The following is a 25817-nucleotide window of genomic DNA, read 5'->3' as shown; positions in this document are numbered from 1 at the left end:
TGCTCTTTCTGTAATAGACAGATGTGCTCTTTCCTGGATCTTTCCTCCCTTTGCCTCTTTGGATCTTACCTTCCAGCTTTCGTTATAATCATTTCGGTTCCCACGTCGTGGAATTTGAGCCATAGTTCTCGTTCGTGTAAAAACACCTTGATTCCCTCCATTCCCTGGAAAGAGGAAGTACGATAAAATCATATCTGTCTCTCTCTCTGTGCCTATATATGTATAAAACATATGTCTCTCTCTGTGAACACACACACACACACACAACTTGAAAAATCCAAATAATAAAACAAGAGGAACTTACAACACTAAAGACATCCAAGGTGTTTCACCCAGTACCCCCTATTCCATGAAGGAACTGCACATGCGAGAAAAAATGGACGACGTGTAAACTGACATGTCTCATTCACACATGCTTTTATAACGCACATGACTTCGTCCTCCCCCACCCCCTTTCTTGTTCAGGCTGCAGGCCAGCGTGCCTTGCTTTCAGTGGGGCTTCCAAACACACGTGTGGTCAATTCCTTTTCTCCACTGTCCGTGCAACCCGCTCTAGAACTCGACACGTGTCCCTTCAAAGAAAGTCAACTTTCCGCACGGGAAAAGAGTTGGCAAAGGTGTGTCTCTGATGGGCGTCCTTTTAGAAGTCCTGGTGGTGTTCCACCCTCGGGGGCCAATCCAGGTCGGAGACTGCCTTACGTGGGAATGGGCTTGGCGGGGGGAGCCAGGGTCGTCTTTCCCGTGATAGCTCAGCTTGGGTTTTCATTGGCTTCGTCCCTTGACAGCATGAGAGACTCAGGTTGTGGCTTTATCTCCCCAAATGGCGAGGGCGTCGAGGGGGGCGGACAATGCCCCGCGTTTTCGGAGTTGCTAGCGCCGGCGGCCGTGAGAGTCGACTGGAAATTTCTGATACCAACAGCGCTGATAAGCCTCCAGCCAAAAGCATCAAAATAGAAGGGGCTATAATAGGACAGGCTAGAGATTTCCTGATTTTTTTTTCCGGGTGGGGGGAGATTATGCAGACAAAGAAGAGAGGCTTGTGATCCGGAGCAGGGGGACGAAATGCCAAGTGTAACCAGGTTTGGGCTGCCTTGCATTCAGACAAACCGGACCTCGAGCGAGGTTCTGGCGGCGTTCCCACCAAAACCAATGTTTGTCCTAGGCTCCTCCATTAAGCCAGCTAGGTATTGGGGTCCCACCTGAACCCCAAAGTTGCCACCCCGTTCTAGCTTGGCAGTGGGAGCGATGCCAAACTAGCCACTGGTGGATTCACTGTGAGGGCCACAGGAACTGGGTGACCGTGAGTTCTAGTCTTGCCTTAGGCACGAAGCCAGCAGGGTGACCTTGAGCCAGTGACTCTCTCTCAGCCCTGGGAAGAAGAAGAAAAGAAGGGCTTTTTCTCAGCACGTCCTGGTCAGCAATCATGTTCGCAGGACCTCCTGGGCTGTGCCTATCCACAAACCACAGCCTGTTGAGCCGGTCCAGGAAAATGGAGTGAATTCAATAACACGCCTAAAGTTAACCACGAGCTAGTGTGTCATGGGAATACAACCACAGTCTCTCCCCCCATCCCCCTTCTATTTCTTTTATTTGTCCATTCAAGCCTCTGGTAAACAGAAGGATCTGGAGACATCCAAAATAGTGGATTTTTACTTTCAGTGAAAAGTATATTGACATTATTATTATTATTATTATTATTATTATTATTATTATTATTATTATTATTTCAAATGCCGGCCGTCCTTTGGGTCCAACCTTTCTACCTGTGAGATTGGGGCAATTGCTATTATTATCACACACACACTTTTTTAGGGGGTTGGCTTTCTCCATGCTGGTGTTTTCCCATATATTTGGGTCTTCGACCTTCAGAATCCGTAGCCACAGAACGTTCTGAGAACTGTGATCCTCAACTTCTGGAACACGAGAGATCAGACATGTCACAATGCATTTTATCAGCCTTGTTTCTGCATTATGACATCCTCCTTTTATATGGCAATTCAGCTCCTTGCAGAATGTGGCAGGAGACCAAAACAGAGGAGGAAGAGGAGAACAAGGAGAGGGGAGGAGATGATTTAAGAAAGGCTGCTGAAACAGTTAAATAATTATTTCAGTCCAATCTTGTGCCTAGGGCACAGACGAACCCCATTAAAATCAATAGTTGGTCTGCTTCCCTTTTTTGTTTTTTTAAACCAAAGTCAATTCCTCTGAGTTCAACAGGACTCCCTCTACCCTAGCACACTTGGTCAAATCAACACTTATCTAAGGATGGGGTAATACAAATATCACTAGCACCAAAAATGATACAAAGAAAAGAAGTGAAAAATGAATGTGATAAGCCAATCATTTAAGGCATGGCTTGTCTGTGACAAATCAAAGATTAATAAGAGTTATACCCAAATATGGATGGATGGAAGCATCCATAAGGCACTTTAATACAATATTTGGACACAAAAGAACAGAAACATCCTAACAATCGTTATTACAACACCAGTATTCGTATTTAATAATATTGTTATTAAAACTAATATTATTCAGTGGCTCTGTTAACTTTTAGTCTCATCAATCAAAAGTAGGACTGACCCACCAATTAATCAATGAAACCAACTCAGTTCTCAGAACATAAGCTGTGCCCTGCTAGATGGGACCCCTGGACCATCTAGTTCAGCAGCCTGTTCTCCCAGTGGCCCATCAACAACTGCCCAAGGAAGCCCATGAGTCTCCCAGCAGATGGCCTTCAGAGGAGGAGGAGGAGGAGGAGGAGGAGGAGGAGAAAAAGACCAACAACAACACATAAGAACATCAGCCATGCCCTGCTGGATCAGAGTGCTGGCTCATTTAGTCTACAGCCTGTTCTCCCAGTGGCCCACCAACTGTCCAAGGAAGCCCATGAGTCTCCCAGCAGATGGCCTTCAGAGACACATGCTGCCATCAAAGCTAATAGCCATGGATCTCCAGGATGTCCATGAATCAGCCCAACCCTTTTTTGAAGCTAACCAAACTGGTAGCCAGCACCACATCTCATGGTGGTGAATTCCAAAGTTGATTTATTTACAGTACACATTGTATTAAAAAAAATTAATTTGATTTTTTTAAGTTGACGAATCTAGCCATTCAACATTGTACACGTAGGACATTAGCTTCTCGCTGATAGCTCTCTGGGCAACCGAAGGCTTTTCTTCCTACGTCTTATAATTCTAGGTGTGTTTATTCAAAGGCTATGAAGCGCCAGTGAATTCCAAATTGCAGCTGGTGTTGCCTCTAACAGTGACAAAAATAGCGTTGGTTGAACCTCTATTTTTCTCAAATTCCCAGAGAGGCAGCGCACACACCCCTTAATAACAGGAAAGGGGGGCATCTCGACAAATGGAAAGCTACTTTACGTTGCAACTTAAGTGTAAGACCTGGGAACAGGGTTGAAGAGTGAGAAAGGGGAGCCCACGGATGAGAGTGGCACTCAGCTACGAAAGCAAAATTGAGATTGGCCCATCAGGCCTTTTAAATATGAGAAATATGATAAAAAAGAGAGAAAAGGAAGGAAGGAAGGAAGGAAGGAAGGAAGGAAGGAAGGAAGGAAGGAAGGAAGGAAGGAGAGAGAGAGAGAGAGAGAAAGAAGGAAGGAAGGAAGGAAGGAAGGAAGGAAGGAAGGAAGGAAGGAAGGAAGGAAGGAAGGAAGGAAGGAAGGAAGGGAAAAACATCACTAGCCCACATCATCATCTTCATGAGTTGCTGGGAATCAGGCAGCATATAAATTAAATATATCATCATCATCATCATCATCATCATCATCATGTAGGGAAAATAAGCTAGCTTCCAATAGATTTAATAGATTCCAATAGATTTAATAATCCTCCCTATTTCTCTCTCTCTCTTGTCATAATTGGGAGGCAAGGTGAGAGATCAGAAAGCAAGCCTTCACCCTTAATCACCAATGAACAGATGTTGGGACCCTGGAAAGAAAAAAAAATCAACCTCAGCCTTCCAAGGGGAAAATCCTGCAGGCTCCTTGTTTCCCTGCGTGCAAGCCAGGCATGTACATGTGAAGGCTTGCTTAAGGGCCGGCATCGGCCTTCCTCCTTAAAGGACCGCCGGGCAGAGCGACGCGGGACAAAGGGGAGGACACCCAGCACGCGCTGGGGGAAGAGAGGATGGGCGAAAACCTCTGCCTGAAAAGCAGATCAATCAGGGAGGAAGGCGGGAGGTGAAAGAAAAAGAAATTAAAACCAGAACCAGAGATGAGAACCGACTTCTACAGACCCGGCAGCCTCAAAGCCAAAAGCCTGTCTGAATGGAAAACGAAGCAAAGCGCCTTCGCTAAGAATGCCAGAAGGGTGAATTTAGACCCGGTGGTGCCACCCGGGAAGAGGAGCGCAAATGCTTTACGCTTGACGTACAGGAACAACACGCGCCTCAGAATAAGGGTCCCGGGTTTGCAGGGAGCTTTACCTCTCCACTGACAGCCTGAGTGCACCTCTTCTCTCCGCGTCTTCCTGCCTGCCCCCTTCCAGAGCCTTTCAATCACAGTCCCCATCATCCACAGCCAAAGGGATGTTGCCAGATCGTGCAGAGGGATCGCTGTCTTGGTGCTAATCCGGGAATCTGAGTTACATCAGCCAGCCAGGCCCCGACCTCACCGGCGTGCAGAACCAGAGGGTACAAAACGCAGGATGGTTTCATCATGGGAGGGGCTCGTTCACACCGGGCGCCGACAAACCCAGGTTGGCCGAGTTCTGGTTTCTGCAGAGGGGTTTGTGGTTTCGTGCTTGGGCAACCAACTCTTGCCTACGCCCGGGAATCTCGGTGAGCACGCTCACAACCGCTTAACCCAGATTACCCCGTGACTGTCTACTTTTTTCACGTCATTCTCTCTCGCAAACACAGATCCCCACATATTAATTGTGGCGTTATTGTTGTTATTCCGGGATCCAGACCGCTTCGTCTGCCCTTCAGCATCTTGCGCGCGAACGCAGAAAACGGGTCCGTTCAAGACCCGAGATCAAAACGAGGAGCTCCGGTGGGGAGGGGGCGTGTGACAGTCCCACAGCCCGCCAGACTCTATAGGGCTACTCAACACGAAGCCCCATCGAGTTCAACGGCGGCTTCCTCCGAGCAAAGAGGACTCAGCTGCGCGCTTTTGCACGCTTCGCTGCCATTCGTGCGCATGAAATGCGGCGCGGAGGGGTTCGGAAGGACCAGCAGAGGGTCGGTTTAGCGATACGAGCAGGGATCCTGGAACCGCGGTTTGTTCGAGGTCTGGAGAGGCGTTAATTTCGGTTTAGATACGCCGAGGACGGGGCGGGGGGGGGGGGGCGGCTTCCAGCCTGCAGCTTTTGGGAACTACCAGACTACGAAGGGCCTTTCGCTGCCTCCTCCGGAGATTCTTTTACGCCGGGGAAGAGAGCAAGAGAGCGGGGAAGTTCGAAACAAAAGGCTCCCCCTAAACCCGCGATCCGGGGCTCCTCTCCTCGCTCGGCCTGCACGGAGCCCCGTTACGACGAACGGCGGGAGCCGTCCTCTCGGGACAAGAAAGCGGCGGGGCCCGGCTTGCTTGGGCGAGGAGCCCCCGCGGAACCCTCCGTCTCCTTGCACCCGCCTCCGCGCGAGGAAAGTAAAAATAGAAAGGTTGTCGGAGCCCCCAAGAGGGACCTCTTTTTTCACCGAGCCGGAGGAGAACCTTCTCCGCACCCGGTCCCGGGTCTGGAGCGCCGCGATCGATCAACTGCGCCTCCTTTGTTTAGACGTCTGGATTCCAAACAGAGGGCGAAAGGAACAGTTAGGAGGCGGTGATCGTCATCCCCACCGTCTTCTCCTCCACGGGACCCTTGGACTACTTCATCATCATCATCCTTCACTTTTCCTAATAATAATAGTAATAATAATTCAAATTTCCTAATGCCTATCTAGTTCGAAATAGAACTCTTGCTCCTGATGATAATGTTCCAGGAGATTCTCTAGGCTGTAGGCAGGCAATAATAATAATAGTAATAATTATCATCATTTTCATATTTTAATTATTCCTGTCACCCTTCCACTTCAAAAGAAGGAGAAGGAGAAGGAGAAGGAGAAGGAGAAGGAGAAGGAGAAGGAGAAGGAGAAGGAGAAGGAGAAGGAGAAGGAGAAGGAGAAGGAGAAGGAGAAGGAGAAGGAGAAGGAGAAGGAGGAGAGCTAATCAGAAAGGTCCATTTATGTTGTTATTGTCGCTGTTGGCACCTCCCCACCTGAGCCCCCCCTTACCTGCTGGGTGAAGGCGGGCTGGGGCGAGGCCAGCTGCTTGCTACTGGCACCCCCCAACTGCCCATCTGGCTTGCCTTCGGGGCTCAGCTGTTTCGGCGGGGAATCACCAGGTGAATCGCCTGGTGTGGCTGCCAGCCCGAAGCCTTCCTCAGCACCCGCCATCTTCCAGGCTACCTCTGCTGCAGAAAGAAAGAGAAATGGCCAGAGTGATGGGGACAAGGGCCCAGGGGCCACAGATGACTCCCTTCCCCGCCTCTTCTGCCCCCTGAGCAGCCCATCGGGGGAGGCACGCAGGCTTCCTGACCCTCTCGTGCCAGTTCTCACCCGAAAGCCATTGAAAGAGGCAGGCCAAGGATGGGGGTCAGAAGAGATCCGTCCCCCCGCCCAGCAAAGGAGCCACAGAAATCCAGGAATGGCCAGCAGGCATCTCTCCAACCCCCCCCCCCCCCAAATATGAGATTACAAACTGGCACGTAACAGCCTGAAGTGACAATATTAAAATATTCTGCCCAGAGCCCTTAAAGGTGCCAACACTAGCCTCCTGGGTTTCAGTGCACGTACCCCAGGAGATTGACCACCTGGATCATTCCTGGAGTCTTCTAAGAACTATCAAGTAATGCAAGATTGGGGTCGAAAATCCCAGGAGCTCCTGGGGATGTAAATTCAGTCACAGGCAAAACTGTTTGCTTAGAATTGGGCCGTGCGGTTGGCTGGAAGTGAGAAAATATAATCATGACCAGAGTTTGACCCACCCCAAATTCTCAGCCTGCCTTTTCTCACGTGCATACCCACAGAGGTTGGGTTCCCACAACACGCTAAACCCCAGCTCACAAAACACCATGAATGTGTTCCTACATCACAGGTTACTCCACTGAACAACAGCACCAGCCATACATTACCTTACAACATGGGCCAGCTTACAAAACATGTTAAAACCACGGCCATGTTCCTATAATGGGCTAAATTAAAAATCTCCCGGCTCCCAACCCAGACTAGCTAATGGTGTGAACATATTGGAATATATATAATGTTTTCCATTTTTACATGCAATATGTTTACTAACATCAAATTCCAATGCATAATTATATGGGGGGGGGGGTGAGAGAAAGAATATGTCTGTTCAGCCCTTCCACTCTCACATAAATACACAGCAGATATAATAGACCCACAATAGACTCTTTCACACAACACATTTATCTGGTTTCTAAAACAAGCAATTTCCTCACAGTGTAATGCTCCATGGGGGGGGGGGGAATGCCACCTGCTTAGACACCCCCAAACTACTCAGATAGAATGAACCAATGGTAGCGTGTGTGAACACAATTGCTAGCGTTTTCACTGACCTCCTTAAGCGTGTAAGTAAAGGCCTGTAAAGTTAGATTGGGGCAGGTGGGTGGGAATGTGTGTGTGGAGGGGGGGGGGGATAGAATTTAAGTGTGTATAAAGACATGTTCATATACAAAAATATATATTTGTATACACACATTTATTGCATGCAGGGAAAATGTATACAGTGCATTTTATATGGAAGGAAGAGAATGAAAGAGAAACGCAGAAGGAAGAAAAGAAGGGAAGGGAACGGAAGTAGGAAGGTGAGGGACAGAAAAGGAAAAAAGAAAGAGAGAAAAGCAAGCTTCTAGTCCTCCACAAGCAGAGAATACATGTGATAGACTACCCCTGGAAGATGCATGTAAAATTCATCTTGAATAGGTTTCAGAAGAGTTTTCTAACCGAGGATCCCACACGGGCCCTTCCTTTTCTCCAGCCCTCAATTTTTCTTCCGGCATTCCAGAATGCCAAGCTACAACAACATCCTTGAAACCTGCTGCAGCTTTTTATTATTATTATTATTATTATTATTATTATTATTATTATTATTATTATTATATCCAGATAAAGTCTAGAAGCGGAGGAGCAGAAAGGGGACAAGGATTTTCGCCTCCAGAAAGGAAGGGAAACAAAGTGTGGGCTTTTTCACCTAAACTGAAGCATGGGGAGAGTATAAGAAATGTCTGAGGGAAGGCTGTAAGTTACAACACAGGGAAGGGGGAAGAGAGATGCAGAAATACAGCCCTTCAATTTAAGAACAAAATATGAATTTATCCCCAAATATCACACCATTATCAGGGGTACAAAATCTGACCTTGGGGAATTTTAGCTTTTGATGTGCTTACACTGTCTCCTCATGGTCAAACCTGAAAGAAGAAGAAGAAGAAGAAGAAGAAGAAGAAGAAGAAGAAGAAGAAGAAGAAGAAGAAGAAGAAGAAGAAGAAGAAGAAGAAGAAGAAGAAGAAGAAGAAGAAGAAGAAGAAGAAGAAGAAGAAGAAGAAGAAGAAGAAGAAACAAGTATAAAGTAAGGAGAATGGAAAATACAGGAAGGAAAGAAAGACATGTCTGTTCTCCATAAAAACAAGTTCCTATCTACTGCCAAGCTCCATTTATTTCACTGCAATTCACTTCTCTGTGTATAACTAAACCAAATGCAAGTCTTCACAAGTCTAAACAGTTGCTACAGAGGGAAACTTCCAAATAACTTTATATTAAATCTAACCCTAAATGTTATATACGCCTACTCAGAAACAACGCTTGTCGAGATCAGAGGAATTTATTCTAGAGAAAAGGCTACTTCGGAGTCCAAACTGACAGACATGTTTTCTACTTTTACTTGGAAGTAAAAGGAAGGGAAATGAATGAGCAGAACTTGCTTTCTAAATAAAACCCTGATTAAAATCTTAGTGTTGGCATATTCACTTGAAAGGGTGGAGGTGGGAACTTATTCAAATCTACAGTAAATTAAAATTAAAATGAAATACCTAACTGAAATAAATTGAATTGCATGATTCTACGGCTACCACATTGCCTTTTAGATGGTAGAAAAAAAGCTTTTATTGAATCCTTAAGAAAGGAATATTTCTTAAAACTTTGGGATGGGAAGAGGAGTATTGAAACGACTATATTAAAGTACTACAATATATTTAAACTCTATCTATCTATCTATCTATCTATCTATCTATCTATCTATCTATCATCTATCTATCATCTATCCATCTATCTACAGTTTATACACATACAGACACACACAGACATCAAATTTTAAAACTTTAGGAAATCAGGTTTCCCAACCATAATTGGTGGCAGGCTTTGGACCGAATTTCATCTCGTTTGTAGCCCAGCTCTGATCTTTGCCATAATTCAACGGAGCTGGGCTTCCCTTTTCTTCAATAGGATAAACCCCGTGATTGAGTTATTTTTAAAATACAATAAATTCTCAGATACAGTAAATTCTCTTTGGCCGCATTTGGCTCACGAGAATAGGGCTGAACTAGGAGATGGGGGGGGGGGATAAAATAAATAAAAACACCCAGACCGGATTTAAAAAGCATTTGGTTTCCAGCTGAACTGCAAGACAGCTTATGAGAGAAATGGATGGGACGGGAGGCTCAGCTAAGAAAAGTGGGAGCATTTCAAACCGAGGCTGCTAATTCTCCACCTTCCTTGGAAACGCCGCTGTTCCAAAGGGAAGAAAAAGCAGAGGTTTTCAGGTCGAGAAAAGGGGTCGTCGGGACTGCTAATGGCGGAGGGAGGGGGCTTCTAGAAAATCTTCCCTTTTGAGAAGTGGGGAAAGGAGAACACTGTGAAGGCCGCCTGTAGTGTCAAAAAGAGCGCTTGAATGTTTGTGCCCGCTTCGAAATCCCTCTTCCCCACCAGTGGGGGGAAAGGGGGAGATGGAACCCTGGACCTAAAGGACAGGTAAGATGCAAGTAATCAGAAGAACAGAGGATCCTCCTTTACAGGCTTAACATTGTGGTGTTTTCTCTGCCCATCTGGTGGACGAGCCCCCGATCCTTTTTCCTTCTCCGAGTTTTGAAGAGACGCGCACACGCACCGCTGGGAAGCAACCAGGCCGCTCGGCCGAGGCCGGCTGGAAAAAGCAGCTGCGGGTTGCGCGAATGAGCCAGCCGGCTCCGGCCGAGCGGCCTGGTTGCACCTAGGCGCAAACAAGCCAAATGCCCCTGCCCTTCAGAGCAGCTCTCTCGGTCGGCCGCCCTTGGGAACCCCGACCCGGCTGACAGTTGGGGTCCGACCGGGCCTGCTCTGGGGCCTTCCCGTCGCTCTCCCTTCCTCCCTGACACCAGAGCGCGCCTTGCAAACCCCCCACCCCCTCTCCTTCCTTCGCCCCCCAAGCTTGGCTCCTGGCAGCGCCACCCGACGCGCGCGCTCCGGGGACGAAGGTGCGTTACCTTTTGCCCGGCTCGCAGCGGCTCACCGCATCTCCCGGGCCAAGCGCCGTCGCGCTCACAAAGCGCAGGGTCTCCAGACCGTCGCTCCAGCCACGGCGGCAGCCAGAGCGACCATCCTCTCTTGCGGGGAGGAGAAGGGATAAAAAAGGCCTCTTTTCAGGAGAGCATCGGCGGAACGCAAACCGGCGGCGGATCGCCTTCCCCCTGCCGCCTTCGCCTCTTCCTTTTTCTCTCGCTCGCCCGCTTCCTCGCGGGGGCAGCTTTTCCAAGCACGTGCACGCGCAAAGGCAAAGCCGTTCAGCCCCCCTCCCCCCAAATCGGTGCAGTTTTTCGGGTCCTCCCACCGTCTCTCTCCGTCCGCCCCCCACTGTTCGCTCTCTCCAAAGGCGCACGGGAAAAAGAAATTGGAAAGAAGCGGGGCGGGTGGGATTTGGCTGGGGGTTGGAGTGGCGAGATCCCCTCCCGGGAGCAGGTTCGCTTCCACGACCCGGGGGTAGGAAGAGGCGGCCGAGAGCCGGGAAAAGAGAAAGACCGAGAGCAGGGTACGGTCTGTCTCCAGTCTAGTGCGCCGAGGCGAAGGAAACTGCGTCTCGCAGGGCGCAGCGCTCCGGCTGGCCAACCAGCTGCGATTGTACGCTGGAGGCAGTCTCTGGTCTGCCTTTCGCAGACCTCCTTCCTCTCCCTCCCCCCCCCCCCCAGCTTATTTTTTCTTCCAAGCAAAGCAAGCACAAAAGACACTCTCGCCAAGATCTCGGTTCCTTCCTCCTCCTCTCCTCCTCCTCCTCCTCCTTCCTTTTTTAACTCTCTCCTGTTCCCGTCTCGCCTCGCCCCTCCTCTCGGATTCTCTCTCCAGTTTCTATCCATCTTTCTCAAGTTAAAAAAAAAAAAAGAAGAAATCGCGCGGGGGGGGGGGATAGAATCAAAGCTTGGGAAATCTTTCTTTCCTTCTGCTCCTCTTTTGCTTTGCCTCTCCCCCTCCCTTCGCTTTCCAAAAAAAGAAACCGTTGGCTTTTTTTATAACACAAACCATACGCGGGGGTGGGCTTTCCAACTCCACCCCTCCATTATTACTGCACATCAAGTCTCAAGAGGGGGGAAAGGGGAGGGGGAGAGAAATCAAATCGCGTGTGATTTCCTTTGCTTAAGTTCATGGTTTATTTTGGGGGGAGGGTGGGGGAAGAGAGTCAGAGAAAAAAGGAAAAAGGAAGGAAGGAAGGAAGGAAGGAAGGAAGGAAGGAAGGAAGGAAGGAAGGAAGGAAGGAAGGAAGGAAGGAAGGAAGGAGAAAAGGAAAGAAAGGAGAGGGAGAAGAAAGAGAAAGAAAGAAAGAAAGAAAGAAAGAAAGAAAGAAAGAAAGAAAGAAAGAAAGAAAGAAAGAAAGAAAGAAGGGAGGGAGGGAGGGAGGGAGGGAGGGAGGGAGGGAGGGAGGGGAAAGGGAGGGAGGGAGGAAAGAAGGAAGGAAGGAAGGAAAGAAGGAAGGAAATGTTTTTCAATTCCAATTTTTCAGTGACACCAATTATTTGGAAAATCAAGGCTAATTATTATAATAATTATAATCCTTCTTTTAGCTTACCCCTTCCCGTTTTGCACCACCCACCCATATAAAGGCAGAAGGAAAGTACAGGGGATGAAGAATATACTCAGCTCTGAAAACCAGCTACACTCAAAATAAGCAAGCCGTCAAGGGGAGGCCAAGGATCTGTTTGTATCTGGCGCTCTCCTCTCTGCCATGAAGCTTCACTTAGTCTCTGTTAATGTATTATTTGGAGGGTAAAGTTGAACAGGTCAAAAGAAAATAATCAGCTTCTCTGCCACGTTCTGGAGTCTGAAAAGAGCGGGTTTAGGTCTGGCCAGATTTTGTTGTTCTTCATTTAAAAAAATAAATAGAGCCAAAATAAGACCTGAACTCTGGAACCGTCTCCTTCTTTCTTGTTACAGTATTATGTTCTTAATGAAGGGATCACAACACTTAAGCCATGTCTATTGAGAAATCAGTCCAGCTACCTATGAACAGAGTTTACTTGCAGGGAAGTAGGAAGCCCATTCAACCAAGGAGGATTCCCTATTTAGGGAGGCACATAATGGATTATGATTTTCCAATGTATCCAACCAGAGTTGGTGGGGCTGACTCCCAGGTAAGTCTCCTTGAACTTAGTTTGCCCCAGCTAGGTGGGCATCCAAAATATTAGGCCAATGCTGGAAGCTTATTCTGTGGAACTCAGGAGGGCTTGTTTAAGTAGGCCCAAGTAGGGTTTGGAGCTTTGCTTAGAGCTCCACTCTCACCTCCACCAATGCGGGCACGTTCAACTGGTGGGTCACATTTAGGGATCTCCCATGGTCTCCTTGCCTTCCTCGGCCTGTTGCTGAAGAATCATAGCAATCGAAACACAGACACCCCATCCAGGAATTCCAGAGTGGACTGAGCCCTCAGATCAACCAGGTTTCAGGGTTTCATAGGGATTTTTTTTTCCTACAATGAGGAAAGCCAGGCTCTTAAAGAAGAAGAGAACCCCATTGTATGGTCCCTACTCAATCTGTGGAAAGGTGGGGGCTCCTCCTGGATCACTTGACACATTGGAGGTCAAGGCAAGAGGGAAAAAATCATCTCAGGGGCCCAGCACGCTGCTTTCTTGGGGGGCGGAGGTGGTCTTTGGCCAATGTTGCCAGTCCAACAGGAGCATTAGACACTTCGCTATGCCTGCAAATTTTAGGTGGCACGCATTTCTGCAGCTATCCCCACCCATGCCATACCCTTCATATACATTGGCTGACCTTCTTCTTAACATTACATAGGATACATGTGTCCAGTCCCTCTTAGCCTCCATCTTCTCACACATCTGGCCTCTCTGCACATTATTTCAGTCCAGTGCATCTGCCTCAAGCTGATGCTTCCAAACTGTAGTCACAGGACAAGCTTCACCATGTGCCTGGGCTAATTTTGCATCATCCATTAAACCCCAGACATAAACATAGCCAAAAGGGCTGTGTTCACACAAGAGACTAAGCCACCCCCAAAGATAACCATAGGAACAAGAACCAAGCCCCACCTATTAGACATATGGAGCCCTAGGTCTTTACCAGATGTGGTTATGGAGTTATGGGGATTCAGCTAAGTAGATGCCTCTCTGTGATGTGAAAAAGATGTACATAGCTTTGCATTTCTGTGAACTGTACGCACCTCTGCATACATGCGGGCGCACCCCTATCCCTTTGGTCAAGAGACCTGGATGTCTATTCATATGTCATATAATGCGGTTTATATACCAACAATTAAATACGTAAGAATAGCTGAACTATGTACAGTCTGCAAAAGGCAATATTCGATGCATTGCAAAACAACTAAAAAATGTAGAAATCAGTTTGCAAAGGCGGTGGAGCACAGCGGTCTAAACAACAACTCTTCAGGGTTGAATTCCCTAGAGTTCCACAGGCTTCAATGAAAATCAATAGTTTCTCTCCCTCTCGTTCTCTCCTCCCCCCTCCTCACCCAGCCTAATGAACAATTTCAAACTTTTTCCTCCCCTTCTCCAAGAAAATGTCTGGTTGAAAACTCAAAAGCATTTGATTTTTTTTTCCTTTTTACCTCTTGTCCTGAAAAAATACAGTGCAGAAACAAGACAATTATTACGACCATCCCTATTACAAAAATGTGGACGTGGAAAACTCTCCTGTGCTTCCCTCGACTGAGTCCCACATAGAGGAATCGATATTGAACTCCGCCAGAAAGGCGCTGTGGTGGAACCAGCATCACACGGAAAAGAGGGAACCGGGGTTGCCAGCTGCTTTTCAGTGGTCACCAAATGAAGCCTGGGCGTGATCCACCTTACAGGTACTTTTGCACCCACGCAATAGTCACGCCCGCACACGCATACCCTCTATGGTTAGAGGTCTGGGTGCAAATGGATTGAATTACGCGTGGGATTTGCACGCAGAGGCAATAAACATTGCTCCATAAATGCGGGAACGGCTGCGCCGCGATGCTCCAAAGCATGTCCTTCCTCCTCCCCTCCATTCCCAAACCGGATTCTATGCAGCCCCAAGACACGATTCAGTTGTGGGGGGCGGGAGGGGGACCAAAACCTCCCATTGAAATCCTTGCTCCGCGCCGAGGCAACGGATTTCCAAAACGCTCCCCCTGGACAGAACGCGCACCGGTTCGGATAACGCGTCACTGCAATCCAGGTTCCTTGGCGCCGCGAGACAGACCGACCAAGAGCAGCCTCTTTGCCTCCTCTTTGCAATTTGTTTTGTTTTTAAAAAGGAAGAGATTCTGCTCTTTCACACCCTGCTCCGACCCCCCTCTCGCTCACCTTCTGGGCCTCAAATTAGAAAGAAAGAGGAAGGCCCCGCCAAAGAATTGCGAGGGACCCCAAGCCCGGCGGGTCCCAGCCTCGCTGCTCCAGCCAACAGCCCAGGCTGGTCGGGCGGAGCGAGCAACCTGTGGTCTCTTTCGCATTCCCTTCGGGAAATTAAATCTTGCTGATCTCGACCAGCCCCGCTGCAGGAAAATAAAGCGGGTTCTAGGCGAGAGCTTCCAGCTCACGCGCGCCTGCACCTATAGGACGGGGAGACGTCACGGCACACGCAACTCTTTTGTCAAGCTGGAGGGCGACAGCCCCGGACCGGTTCGCGTCGCCTTTTTTGCATCTGAGCCCCCGCAGCCCGGTTCCTGGCCTTCTCTCCCCTCCCCCGTCCCCAGCCCCCGGGGGGAGGACGGGAGAGCAGGGCGCAGATCGGGGCGCGAAGCAAAGGAACGCCGGCCCGATGGGGGGACTGGAGGGGCTGGGAAGAGCACGTCGTAGCAAGAGGCGACGGATGCCCGAAAGAAGGAGGCGCTTCTCTTGATAGAGAAAGTGATCCTGCCGCCGCCGGGGACGGGGGGGGGGGGGGGGAGCGGTCAACCGCGTGGTCTCGGAATGGCTCGGCCTGGTAGGGGGTGTTCCTGCGTCTCTAAAATCCTTTTTACCACGTTCCGCCGCTCTCTTTGCCCCGGGCTGCAGCGGGGGCCGTTTTAGGTAGGAAAGGCTGGCTTCACCCCCTCCCGCCCCCCACCCCCAGCCTAAAGAAATGGTGGGCCAAAACAAATCGAAAAAAGAAAATTGAAAGGAGGGAGGGAGGGAGCGAAGAAGCGAAGTAGACCAGCAATGGAGCCCAAGGCGAGGAGACCGACGCTACCGGATCCAGCTGGGAGGTGAGAGTGGGGAGAGAAAGGAGGAAAAAAAGTGGGGGGGGGGGTTTAAAACTTGCTGCTTTGCTTGGTGAAATTGAAATAACCTTTTGGCTTTTGGTTTCTCTTGTTTCTTCCCCAACTCACTACCCCTGATTAGCTTAACCAAGGTTTAACTTTAGTTAGTTTTTGGGGGGTGGCCGAGCCCCAAACCGGTCCTTGCGGTCAGGTTATTTTAGTCTTTCATTTTTCAAAAGCAGGAGGAATGGGTGCCCCCCCCCCCCACAACCAACCTAAACGGGGTTGCGGAAAGGCAGCCTTGCATTTGCGAAAGAACCGCTCAAAGGTTCTCGCCTCTTCTGGGCCCTCTGGGCACAAACCTCTCGCCTTTGCCCGAAAGGTGAGGTTGGGGGAATGATAAGAAAAGGTCTCTAAAAGCAAGCCCATGGTCCTATTCTCGCATCCGTGGCAGGATCTCCCATTGCCAGGGCTTTTTGCGAAAGCTTGACTAATACAGAACCACAGGGCCAGAACTCTAAAACCCAGGAACTAAGTAGTAACCCCCACTGAGTTTAGGGGAAGCTCAGGTCTATTTATTCTGGACTTTAAATAGTTAAGAATGGATCACTTTCACTTGGGGACTAGAGAGTACCTACCATCATGATGAATGTGGTTATTCAGCGTGAAGTCTTTCTAAAATTCACTGCAAGGTGTTTTAGTGCTGAGCAAAATATCCGTTTTTAAAATCCATTTATTTATTTTTGGTTGCCCTTGAGTCCGTGCGGACTTCTGGCAACTGCCTGGACAAGTCCCTGCAGTTTTCTTGGCAAAATCTCAGAAGGGGTTTGCCCTGGCCTTCTTCTTCTTCCTAGGGCTGAGCGAGAGGACTGGCCCAAGGTCACCCAGCTGACTTTGTGCCCAAGGCAGGACTAGAACTGATGGCCCCCCGATTTTTAGCTTGGTGCCTTAACCGCTACACCATAAAATATCCATAGGACTCTGCTAACCTTCACAGAGTTGTAGCTGTTTCTCATAAAAAGTATTTAGTTTTGGATGTCCCCCCTCCAGTGGATGAACATAACTACTACTCTGTATGCAAGTATTGTCTCTCTATATGTTTGTGCGGGCATGTGTGTGTATGCTGTGTGTATATTTTGAGCCACATCTCATATCTAACAGGAAATCAACATAGCTCTCAGTAAATGTGTGTGTGTGTGTGTGTGTGTGTGTGTGTGACAGAGAGCTACAAAAACTTAAACCTTTACAAAAGAAGATGAAGCTTCATTCCAGATAAATGGGCTTGGATGGAAAGTGTAGGTTTCCCCCCCCCCCCAATAATTATATCCTTTTTAATATGTTTATTTAAAGTGAGCAACACAACCTATCCTGCATCCCGTCCCAAAAAGACAACAAAATCTGCCAGGCCAGCGGTTAAGCTAAGAAGTGGACAATGAAATAAAATAACTGAAAATAACCCTTGCCAAAGAAAATATACAGAATCTCATGGAGGGGCACGGGATGTTTTAGAAGTAAATCGTTCTCAAATGCTCCTGCTTTGGAAAACCAAACCAAACCATTTAGGGAATACTTTTTCCATCTCCTTTTAGGACTCCACTTTAAGTGAGGTTGATTTAATTCAGAATCGCTGGGCGCCGGGTGGCATACCGCTCTGATAAATAAGCAGTGATAAATAAGCAGATTCTCAACATGTAGAGAATCTCTTCCCCCGTCTTCTCTTCTGCTACAAGCCCGTTGTCTTGTAAAGCGACAGTCCTATGCCCTATATCTATTCAACCCTTTGGACTTCACCCCCTGGAATCGGGCCCCACCTGTGTAGAGCCCAATCACTAAAATATTAAATTCCAGCTGAAGAGAGGGGAGGGGAGAGGTGGGGTAAGTTCATTGAATTCAACAGGATTCCTTTCCCAAAACTATGAACTGCAACAGCCTAAGACGAATAAGTTGGAGACTGTTCTTGTTTTAATTCTATTTATATTTAATGGTGAGATACAATAAACAAGTACAAACTACAGTTGGAAAATGATCTTTCTATTAACTGGCAGTAGGAGTGTAATGACAAATCTCACAAACTTGTGATCTGCAACCCTATTTTTTTTTTTTTAACATGGTTTTGCCTGGCTGAGTAGAAGAACCAACAAGTTGTAACAATTGCCAGATACACAGAGTATCTTAATTTCTGTTGATTCCTCTCTCTTTTCTTAGAAAGAGGCTTCTTGAAATTGTTGGAAATGTTAGGTTTCTGGATCATCTCGCACCCTTGCCTTGAGAATATCCCCATATAAATCGAATGGTGAATTAAGTTTACTCAACACATAAATTCTGAGTATTGAAATAAATTTCGAATCAACCAATTTTCTGTTTGATCTTGACCTCAGGATCCCAACGGACTCCAAGCTGTTGAAAGAAATTTAACTGGAGCTAACCAAAACTTTATTTGATGTATTCATTTATTTTCCACTTCCTTCCACTTCAAATAGTTTTTTGAGCAATAAGAAACTGAATTGCTGTATCGTCATAATAGCTGATAAACCTGCAAGCCATTTGTAAGTCAGCAAAAACTTGAAGAAAATTATTAGTTGGACTACAGGACAATTGTTCTGCAAATATTCGCACACACCAACATACACGAATAAATGTTGCTTTAAAGAAGGTGGTAAAAAAGAATGTGGTGCTTTTTTAAGAGGTTAAGTTTCCCCTCTTTTCATTCAAACATTATTTTTCCTGGAAGCCACTAATTAAAAACCAGTCTCTTTATGACATGTATTTACACAAATGCTTTTAGCAAACTGCCTTTAAATGTACCATTAAATTTAAATTGAATTTAAATGTATCATTAAACTCCAGATTTAATGAGAAATAAATGTCATTAAAATCCATAGTATAGTTTTGCCCTGTCCTGTCCTCTTCTAGAGCCTAAATGAATTTTCCTGAATTCCAAAGCAGAGCGAAACTTTACAACTTTCTGAGAAAGGAGTGAGCGAAAGCTGCCATTTTTAGCATCCTATAAACGTGGGAGTGAAATACCAGGGTGAGAAATAACACCCTCTAAAATCAAGGGCTGGTTCTCAAATAAAGGGATGGAAAGCTAAAATCTTTTGGTCCAAAAAAAGAAGGGATGATTTTGAAACATTTTTTTTTCTTCTCATGTTCCACGTAACGGATTTAAATGACACATTTTTGACACTTTCTTCTCAGTGCCTATTCTAATACTAGGGCCAGTCATCCAAAATATATGTAGTTAGTTAAAATCAAGCTTGCAATTCCATAGGGTCAACTCAGAAGCTACTTCTATGAAGTCGATGGGACAGAATTTCGAGTAATGATCTGCAATCAAATACTCTGTTGATAGGTTAGATTTTCTTCTCAGCAGTACACTTCCCATTAAAATCCAGGGGGAGTTAGTGTACACCCAGAGATCCATTCAAAAGTGTCTTGTCTGTGTGTTCGTGTGTGTTTTCTGCACGGAGATTTGTGTGGCCTTCAATGTTTATGCCTGTTTATTAGAAACGAGGTCTAGATAGGCTTAAATAATTGATCCTGCATAGGGTCCAAGCAGAAAGGCAGCTGAGAATTTTGGATCCTTAAGAGTTTTCCTCTCTGTTTCCAAATTTCACCAGCTGTTTGATCTCAACTGTTGCTTTGATTCTGGATTCTGCAAAAAAGAAAAAGAAAAAGAAAAAAAGGCTTTCTTTCTTTCTTTCTTTCTTTCTTTCTTTCTTTCTTTCTTTCTTTCTCTCTCCTTCCTTCCTTCCTTCCTTCCTTCCTTCCTTCCTTCCTTCCTTCCTTCCTTCCTTCCTTCCCACTGCCATTAAACCCCCCTTTTTTAAAATGCTACAGAATAAGATATAGTGGTGGGTAGAGATTCTCTGGGCCTCCATTTTTTAAAATCACGGTTCCAGGCAAACCTAAATGACTTTCTCTGTGTGTGCCTGTGCATATGGAATAAAGAAATACTTGGTTCTGGTTCTTTTTATTTTTCTAAGATACACAGTTGTATGTGTACACAAGCGTACACACTGTGGCCGCCCATTAATCTCTCTCCATCTAAAGGCTGGGTGAAATTAAAATGCTCATAGCCTGAGATGTGTCACGCCTGCCTTTAGAAAGAGCAGGCTGTACTCACTCAAGGAAAAAATGGCCTTTTTGAGAAGAGGATTTGAAATGTCTAGGTTGAAATGTCACGAGTTGGGTGCTCTGTTTCCTGAATTCTACAAGATCTTGGCTGCAGGAGTGTGTAAACACAGGTCAGTACTGAGGTCCCATCCAGTGGGCTGAGTAAACATTTGTAATTTAAAATTTGGATCACAGGATTCTCTTTTACTCCTCCCTGCCCCCCCCCCCATGTATTTCTCCAAGGCTTGACTAAACTCCTTAATTTGATTGTTTCTTCTCTGTTATTGCCTACGCGAGGACATCTCCCTTTACGCCACTAACTGGAACTCCTAGGAAGAAAAATCAATTCAGCCTCAAATGCTGATTTTCTATTTGCAGGGAAAGATGATCTCCCAGGTCTGAGTGAAAGCATTCAGACGTGAGCTGTATTAAACAAGAGGCTGAAATGCAACCCCCCCCCCCATCACACTGGAACCTGGGTGTTGTGAGTGTGCTTAACCATGAGTAAGGAGGTTGGGTGTACCCCACAGATAAAAGGATGTCTGCAGAAGAATTGAATTTGTGTTTTATTTTGGATTTAAGACAACATCTATGCTTTGCCACTAATATTGAAGACCTGCGCTGAATAAAGAGTTTGCCTGTGTTGAAACCACCAGTCCAAAAATCCCATTCTACTCTGTGGGATTCCTGCCAATATCTACAGCACTGGGCTATTCTTTCAAGGAGCTGGCTGAAATTCACATCATTACACCAAACCTCCCCCCTCAGTGCTGGTCATGGTGGCAATCTCCAACCCCACCAACTTTCAGAGGACACCACACTCTTCCTCCCTCACTGCTTTCCCAGCTGAAGAGCTTGGTTGGAACTCAAAAGCCTGCTTCTTTCTTTCTCCTCGCCTTTTGGACCAGACCAGAGAGCTTCATCCCCCCCCCCCCTCAAAACAAGCCAGGTTCCAAGGGAAAACAGATCAAACCCTTCCCCCAGATGAAAGCCACTTTCCCTTCCCGCACATCCCCTCCTTTAATCAATCGCTTCAGGGATGCCAAGAGAGCAGCGCTAATCTCCAAGGCCCAAACACGGTGCCCACTTTGGCCATCTGAAAGGGAAAGCGAAGGGAGATAACCCCCTTACTCACACACACACACACACACAGAGCACACAAGGGAAAAAGAAAAAAAATCAGATTTCTCTCTTGCACTTGTGCTTAGGCGACGAACCCAAACCTCAACCATAGGGCTCCGTCCAAGGGAACGGCTCTTCCCGGGACAAGCCAGCCAGCCAGCCAGTCCCCATCAACCGAAACACCTCTTCCCACGACCTCCCTTCTCCGGACTTCTGGCTTGGAAGGCGACGGAGCAAAGACCTCGTTCAGGGTCCTCCATCCGCGCGCGGATGGGGATCTCCCTAAAAAGGAGAGAGGCGATCGCTTTCGGGCGAGCCCCCCCCCTTCTCTCTCTCTCTCTGTTGTCTTTCTCGCACTCTCGGGGCCCTCCCACCACCCCCGAGAACGACACGATCGCGGGAAAAGTCCCACGTGCGGATGGGCGATCCAATTTTAGAAGCGGTTTCGGACGCGGCGGAATTCGGTGTGGACGGGGCTGTAGCGTTTTAAAGAAAAAGGACGGTCGCGCCGGGGATTTCTAGGGGGCAAAAAACCCGTGGAATATGCTGTGTGTGTGTGTGTGTGTGTGTGTGTGTGTGTGTGTGTGAAAGGGATAGATAGCTTGGGTGTTTTGAAAATGTAGATCGTGTATGAACCTATCACGCTATGAGAAGTCCAAAGGGATCTCCTAGCACCTTTTCCAACTAACCACTTTTATTAAAAAGCATCAGCTTTTTACCTTTCCATAAAATGGGCTGGTCAGAATCCAATCCCATTTTATTGCTAAGTGTTAGTCAGAAAATTAATAAATGAATGCAAGTTCAGAAAATGGGCTACTACGGTATACTCCTTCAGTACATTTCAGAGTAACCCAACTTATTAATTTGATCTCTGCTCTGTTCAGTGGGAATTTATTTTGGCATATCTCGACCTCTGGTGCCTGAGGGCCCTCACGCCTTATTTTAAGCTGCCTTTGCAGATTGCACTAAGCAGGGGTTTACTTAGCCCCAGTTTCCAAGGCAAACCACAATTGGCTGGGTTTAAGCCAAATCAAAGAAACCACTTTGGGGTGGCTTCGAGTAAGAAAATCTCAAGGTAGTCATGAAATGGCATGAATTTGGGGCTGAAATCATGCGCCTGTTCAGCTTATGCCTCACAGAGATTAATGGGAACTTATTTCTGAATCAGAGCATCGTGGGATGTGCTCTTATTCCACCAATTAATTTATTCATTATGAAGTGCATTATTGAATAATTACCCTACTCCTTCTTTGAATAAGATACACTCCAGTAAGAAGTGGAAACAGACCCTGGATTTTCAGTTAAAGTTCATGTTTGCCTTTGGGGATGAATTCTCCTAAAAGAGGCATTCCCCTGGAAGAGGCATTCCACTCTAAGACCGAATGCTGCCTACCTGTATAAGATCTTCTATAAAGTCCTTGTATCTTTTGAAATACAGTAAAGAAATCTGCACTGATCTGGTGGTGCATTAGTGAGATCGCTCGGTCCCTCGATTAAAAGTTGCCAAATGATTATTGATGAATCCTGCATTGGCCTACCTATTAATCTGGATCAAACCTTAGTGATTATGCAGCAGATAGAAAATTGGGCTGCCTGCTGTGCTGGGACAGAGTTAAAAGCTTCCCCAAAAGATGCTTATTATTCCCCCCCCCCCACACACACACACACAATATTTCCAACAGGTTCCCCATCCACTGCACCCCCTTAGGTCCAGACAATTGGTTCCCTGATGTTTGTCCTGAGCAGTCTGCATCCACAGATATAGCCTTCCTATAAATGGAGGTTCCACTGAACTCCCTTACAGCACCAAGCTGTCCCTAAAAATGGCTTTCCTATGCTGCAAGCTGAAGAAACAAATAGCCTGTGAATGCCACACAGCATGGCCCCTTGCAAATGCCCCAGAAACCTCTCAAAAATAAAACACACACACTTTGAAAAGGACAGAGACGTTGCCGGTTAAATGACAGAGAAATGCTTTGCGAGTAAACTGAACAATAATTACCCATCAACTTCTATAGGGCGATCACAATATATTTCATTCATTCATTCATTCATTCATTCATTCATTCATTCATTCATTCAACATGTTACACTGTTGTATTTAGGAATGTTCAAAGGTCATGCTTCAAATGGATAAGGAAGTGTTTTGGAAGAAAATGGCAACCAAATTGAAAATTCTAGGTAATTATATAATAAATTATAAATAATTCTATCCTAAATTTTCTATGGGTCTTGTCTTTTGGTACATCTTGTATGCATATGCACACACGCACGGTACACACATACACACACAGAGTATATAGACACACACCCAGACATCTATTTATACAAACACGCACCCATACATCTATATGAATTTTCCCATGTTTTCACTTTGCTCCTTAAGTCTTCAAATCAAACCCTACCCCTGAGTCAGTTGCAAGTACGATCAATGCGGGCAAAAACATCTGGAAAAAAGAGAAAGAAACAAGTATTCAAAGCAGGGTTTGATATACTTTTAGTTAGGAATAGGATCCCCTGAAGATGGAGGGTTGTTTTGAAGGATTGGGCCACAAATACCTTGTCTGACAGTTTTATCTACTTCATTAAGAGAAGTGGGATGGATGGATGGATGGATGGATGGATGGATGGATGGATGGATGGAGCCAGAGATATCACCCACATGAACCAAACTGGGTTTATAGGCGGAAGGAACCTGATTGTCAGACGCCAGCAGCCTCAGGGCAGCGCTCAGCGTCCCAGAGGCACTCAGTCTTTGGCCCACTTACTCAGAAGTCAATCCAACTCAGTGTGATGAGGTTTGCTATACAGCAAAAGGAGGCAGGAAACAGGTGACAGTACCTGGCGGGTCTCGCTTGGTGGGGGAGCGACGCAAGGCTGGGTCTGGTGAACACCGAGACGGGAGGACAGCGGGGAATCCCAGAGCTATAACGCCGTTTCTTCTAAGCGCCCATCCCTCCCTAAAATTTATATTTTTCTGCTATTAGGCTTTTTCTGCTACTCTGTCCGCCTCGCTGAAACCTCAATCCATTTCTCTCTCTTTGAACGAGATCCAGGGGAGAAATGCGGATTAAAGCGCGAAGAGGGCAGCAGAAGACGGAGCGATCTGACTGATGGATTTGGAGTTTCTTTTTTCTTTTCTTTTCTTTTCTTTTCTTTTCTTTTCTTTTCTTTTCTCTTTTCTTTCTTTTTCTTTTTTTTTCTTTCTCCTTCCTTCCTTCCTTCCTTCCTTCCTTCCTTCCTTCCTTCCTTCCTTCCTTCCTCTCTCTCTCTCTCTCCTTGGTCTATGTCGCAGGGTTGTTGTGAGCTGGTAAAAAGCAGAGAGAGGGACGACGCCTCCCCCCAGTGGACTTCGTCTGGACGGTCCAGAGAAGGGGTCAAGCGACAATGCCCCTCTTCCCTTGTAGGCTGTAGCGAGCGCTGCGAATCTACGGTTTGCTCTTGATTTTTGCATAAACTGCGCCCGGGATTCCCAGGGAAGGACCTGTTGCCAGTTCAAAGGTGCAAAACTGAATTGCCCCCCCTTCTCTTTCTTTCTGACGTATTGGTCCGATGTTACTTAAATAAAATTAAAAGCCCTCACGAAGTAGCATTGATTGGAGTCTTCGGACTGGGGGTCGGGGTAGGGAGTCGGGGTCTGCGTTGGTCATCAGTCGATTTTGCTTAATGGTTTCCGGGAACAAAAAAGACCCTCTGGTTGAAGCAGGTTCATTGCATGTCGGTAAATTAAAGTTTACGAAGGAAGCAGATAATGCTGGGCAAATGCTATTTTGGGGGGTGGGTGGGTGGGGGTGGGGAAGATGCATGGAGAGAATTCGCCTTTTCGAAATAGGAGCAAAAACAGGCGGCCAGAGGGATAGGCGTGTCCCCCATCCCAGTCTTCTCCTCCCAGCATCTTCCGGGTTAAAGTTGGTGGATCCCCAGTGGCTCCCCACTGAAGAGAGGAAGAAAACTCTTGTCTTTCCTCCCCTGGAAGCAGGTGCAAAGGTGACGCTTTCATGATATTGTAAAGTCTTGAACTACTATAGCAGAGTTAAACAAATTGCTTTGTACTTAAAAAAAAATGTTATATAGACGTTTGCCCTTTATCCATCCCCATCTCTCTATCTCTCTATCTCTCTATCTATCATCTATCTATCTATCTATCTATCTATCTATCTATCTATCTATCTATCTATCTATCTATCTATCATGTTCTGTCCCCCCCCCCCCCTCCATTGCTTTCCAACCCACTTTTTGCTCGGCTCTGCTTTGGGGGGAGGGGGGAATCCACTAAACCCGAACCTCCCTTGGTTTGGCTAAAATGAGCCCAAAAACTCCAGTGTGCAGGCATTCCCACAGCCACCCTCCTCCCAGCTGAGCCTTTGAAGATTACCATCATTTCTAAATCATCCCTATTATTCCAATATGGGAATAATTGACATGGTTGTGCAGAATTGACATACTTATACTAGAAATTTGGAATGTATATTAAAAACAAAACAAAACTACAGTCAGGGCCATATTAGTCCAACAGGGGGGGAAAAATCTAAAAATGCATAGTAGGATAACACATTTACTAGAGGAAACCAGATGATGATGATGATGATGATGATGATGATGATGATGATGATGATGATAATCCCAAAACATCTGGAGAGAGAGGAAGGAAGGAAGGAAGGAAGGAAGGAAGGAAGGAAGGAAGGAAGGAAGGAAGGAAGGAAGGAAGGAAGGAGGGAGGGAGGGAGGGAGGGAGGGAGGGGAGAAAAAGAGATGCCCTGCTTCCAACTCTAGAGCAACTTCCCTATTCTGCTGTGGCACATGCACACAGAGCCTTCCTCCCCCTCCCCCTCCTCCTCCTCCTTGGAAGGGCAACAGTCAAGTTGCACCCGAGCTCCCGGGAAAGACAGTTGGCCACGCAGCCCAGTGGCTGCGGTTAGTCACT

General features: G+C 46.8%; 1 protein-coding gene and 1 long non-coding RNA gene across 7 annotated transcripts in view; one reads left to right on the top strand and one right to left on the bottom strand.

Moving 5' to 3' along the window:
* Positions 1–14939, bottom strand: part of TBX5 (T-box transcription factor 5) — a 43646-nt gene extending 28707 nt beyond the window's left edge. The window contains exons 1-3 of one of the 6 annotated variants that reach the window (XM_025171090.2): positions 14781–14939; positions 6232–6407; positions 70–164 (exon numbers count right to left, since the gene is read on the bottom strand). In XM_025171090.2, the coding sequence (XP_025026858.1) occupies positions 70–164; positions 6232–6393 (257 nt within the window). In that variant the 5' untranslated portion in view covers positions 6394–6407; positions 14781–14939. Of the gene's footprint in view, positions 1–69; positions 165–304; positions 454–482; positions 595–6231; positions 6411–10472; positions 11034–14780 lie in introns of those variants that run through there. The other 5 variants (XM_007435040.4, XM_088136650.1, XM_088136649.1 and 2 more) reach the window with 5 other exon arrangements.
* A 450-nt stretch (positions 14940–15389) lies between these two features.
* On the top strand, positions 15390–24475 carry LOC112541478 (uncharacterized). The gene is made up of 2 exons (XR_015795446.1): positions 15390–15661; positions 19496–24475. It is a non-coding gene; the product is annotated as an uncharacterized LOC112541478 (long non-coding RNA).
* The last annotated feature ends 1342 nt before the right edge of the window (positions 24476–25817 follow it).

Source organism: Python bivittatus, unplaced genomic scaffold (genome assembly GCF_059951505.1).
Source record: "Python bivittatus isolate LINGU-HERP-01145 unplaced genomic scaffold, Pbiv_v1 ctg000110_np1212, whole genome shotgun sequence".
NCBI lineage: Eukaryota > Metazoa > Chordata > Lepidosauria > Squamata > Pythonidae > Python > Python bivittatus.
This window is presented reverse-complemented; position numbering and strand designations above follow the sequence as displayed.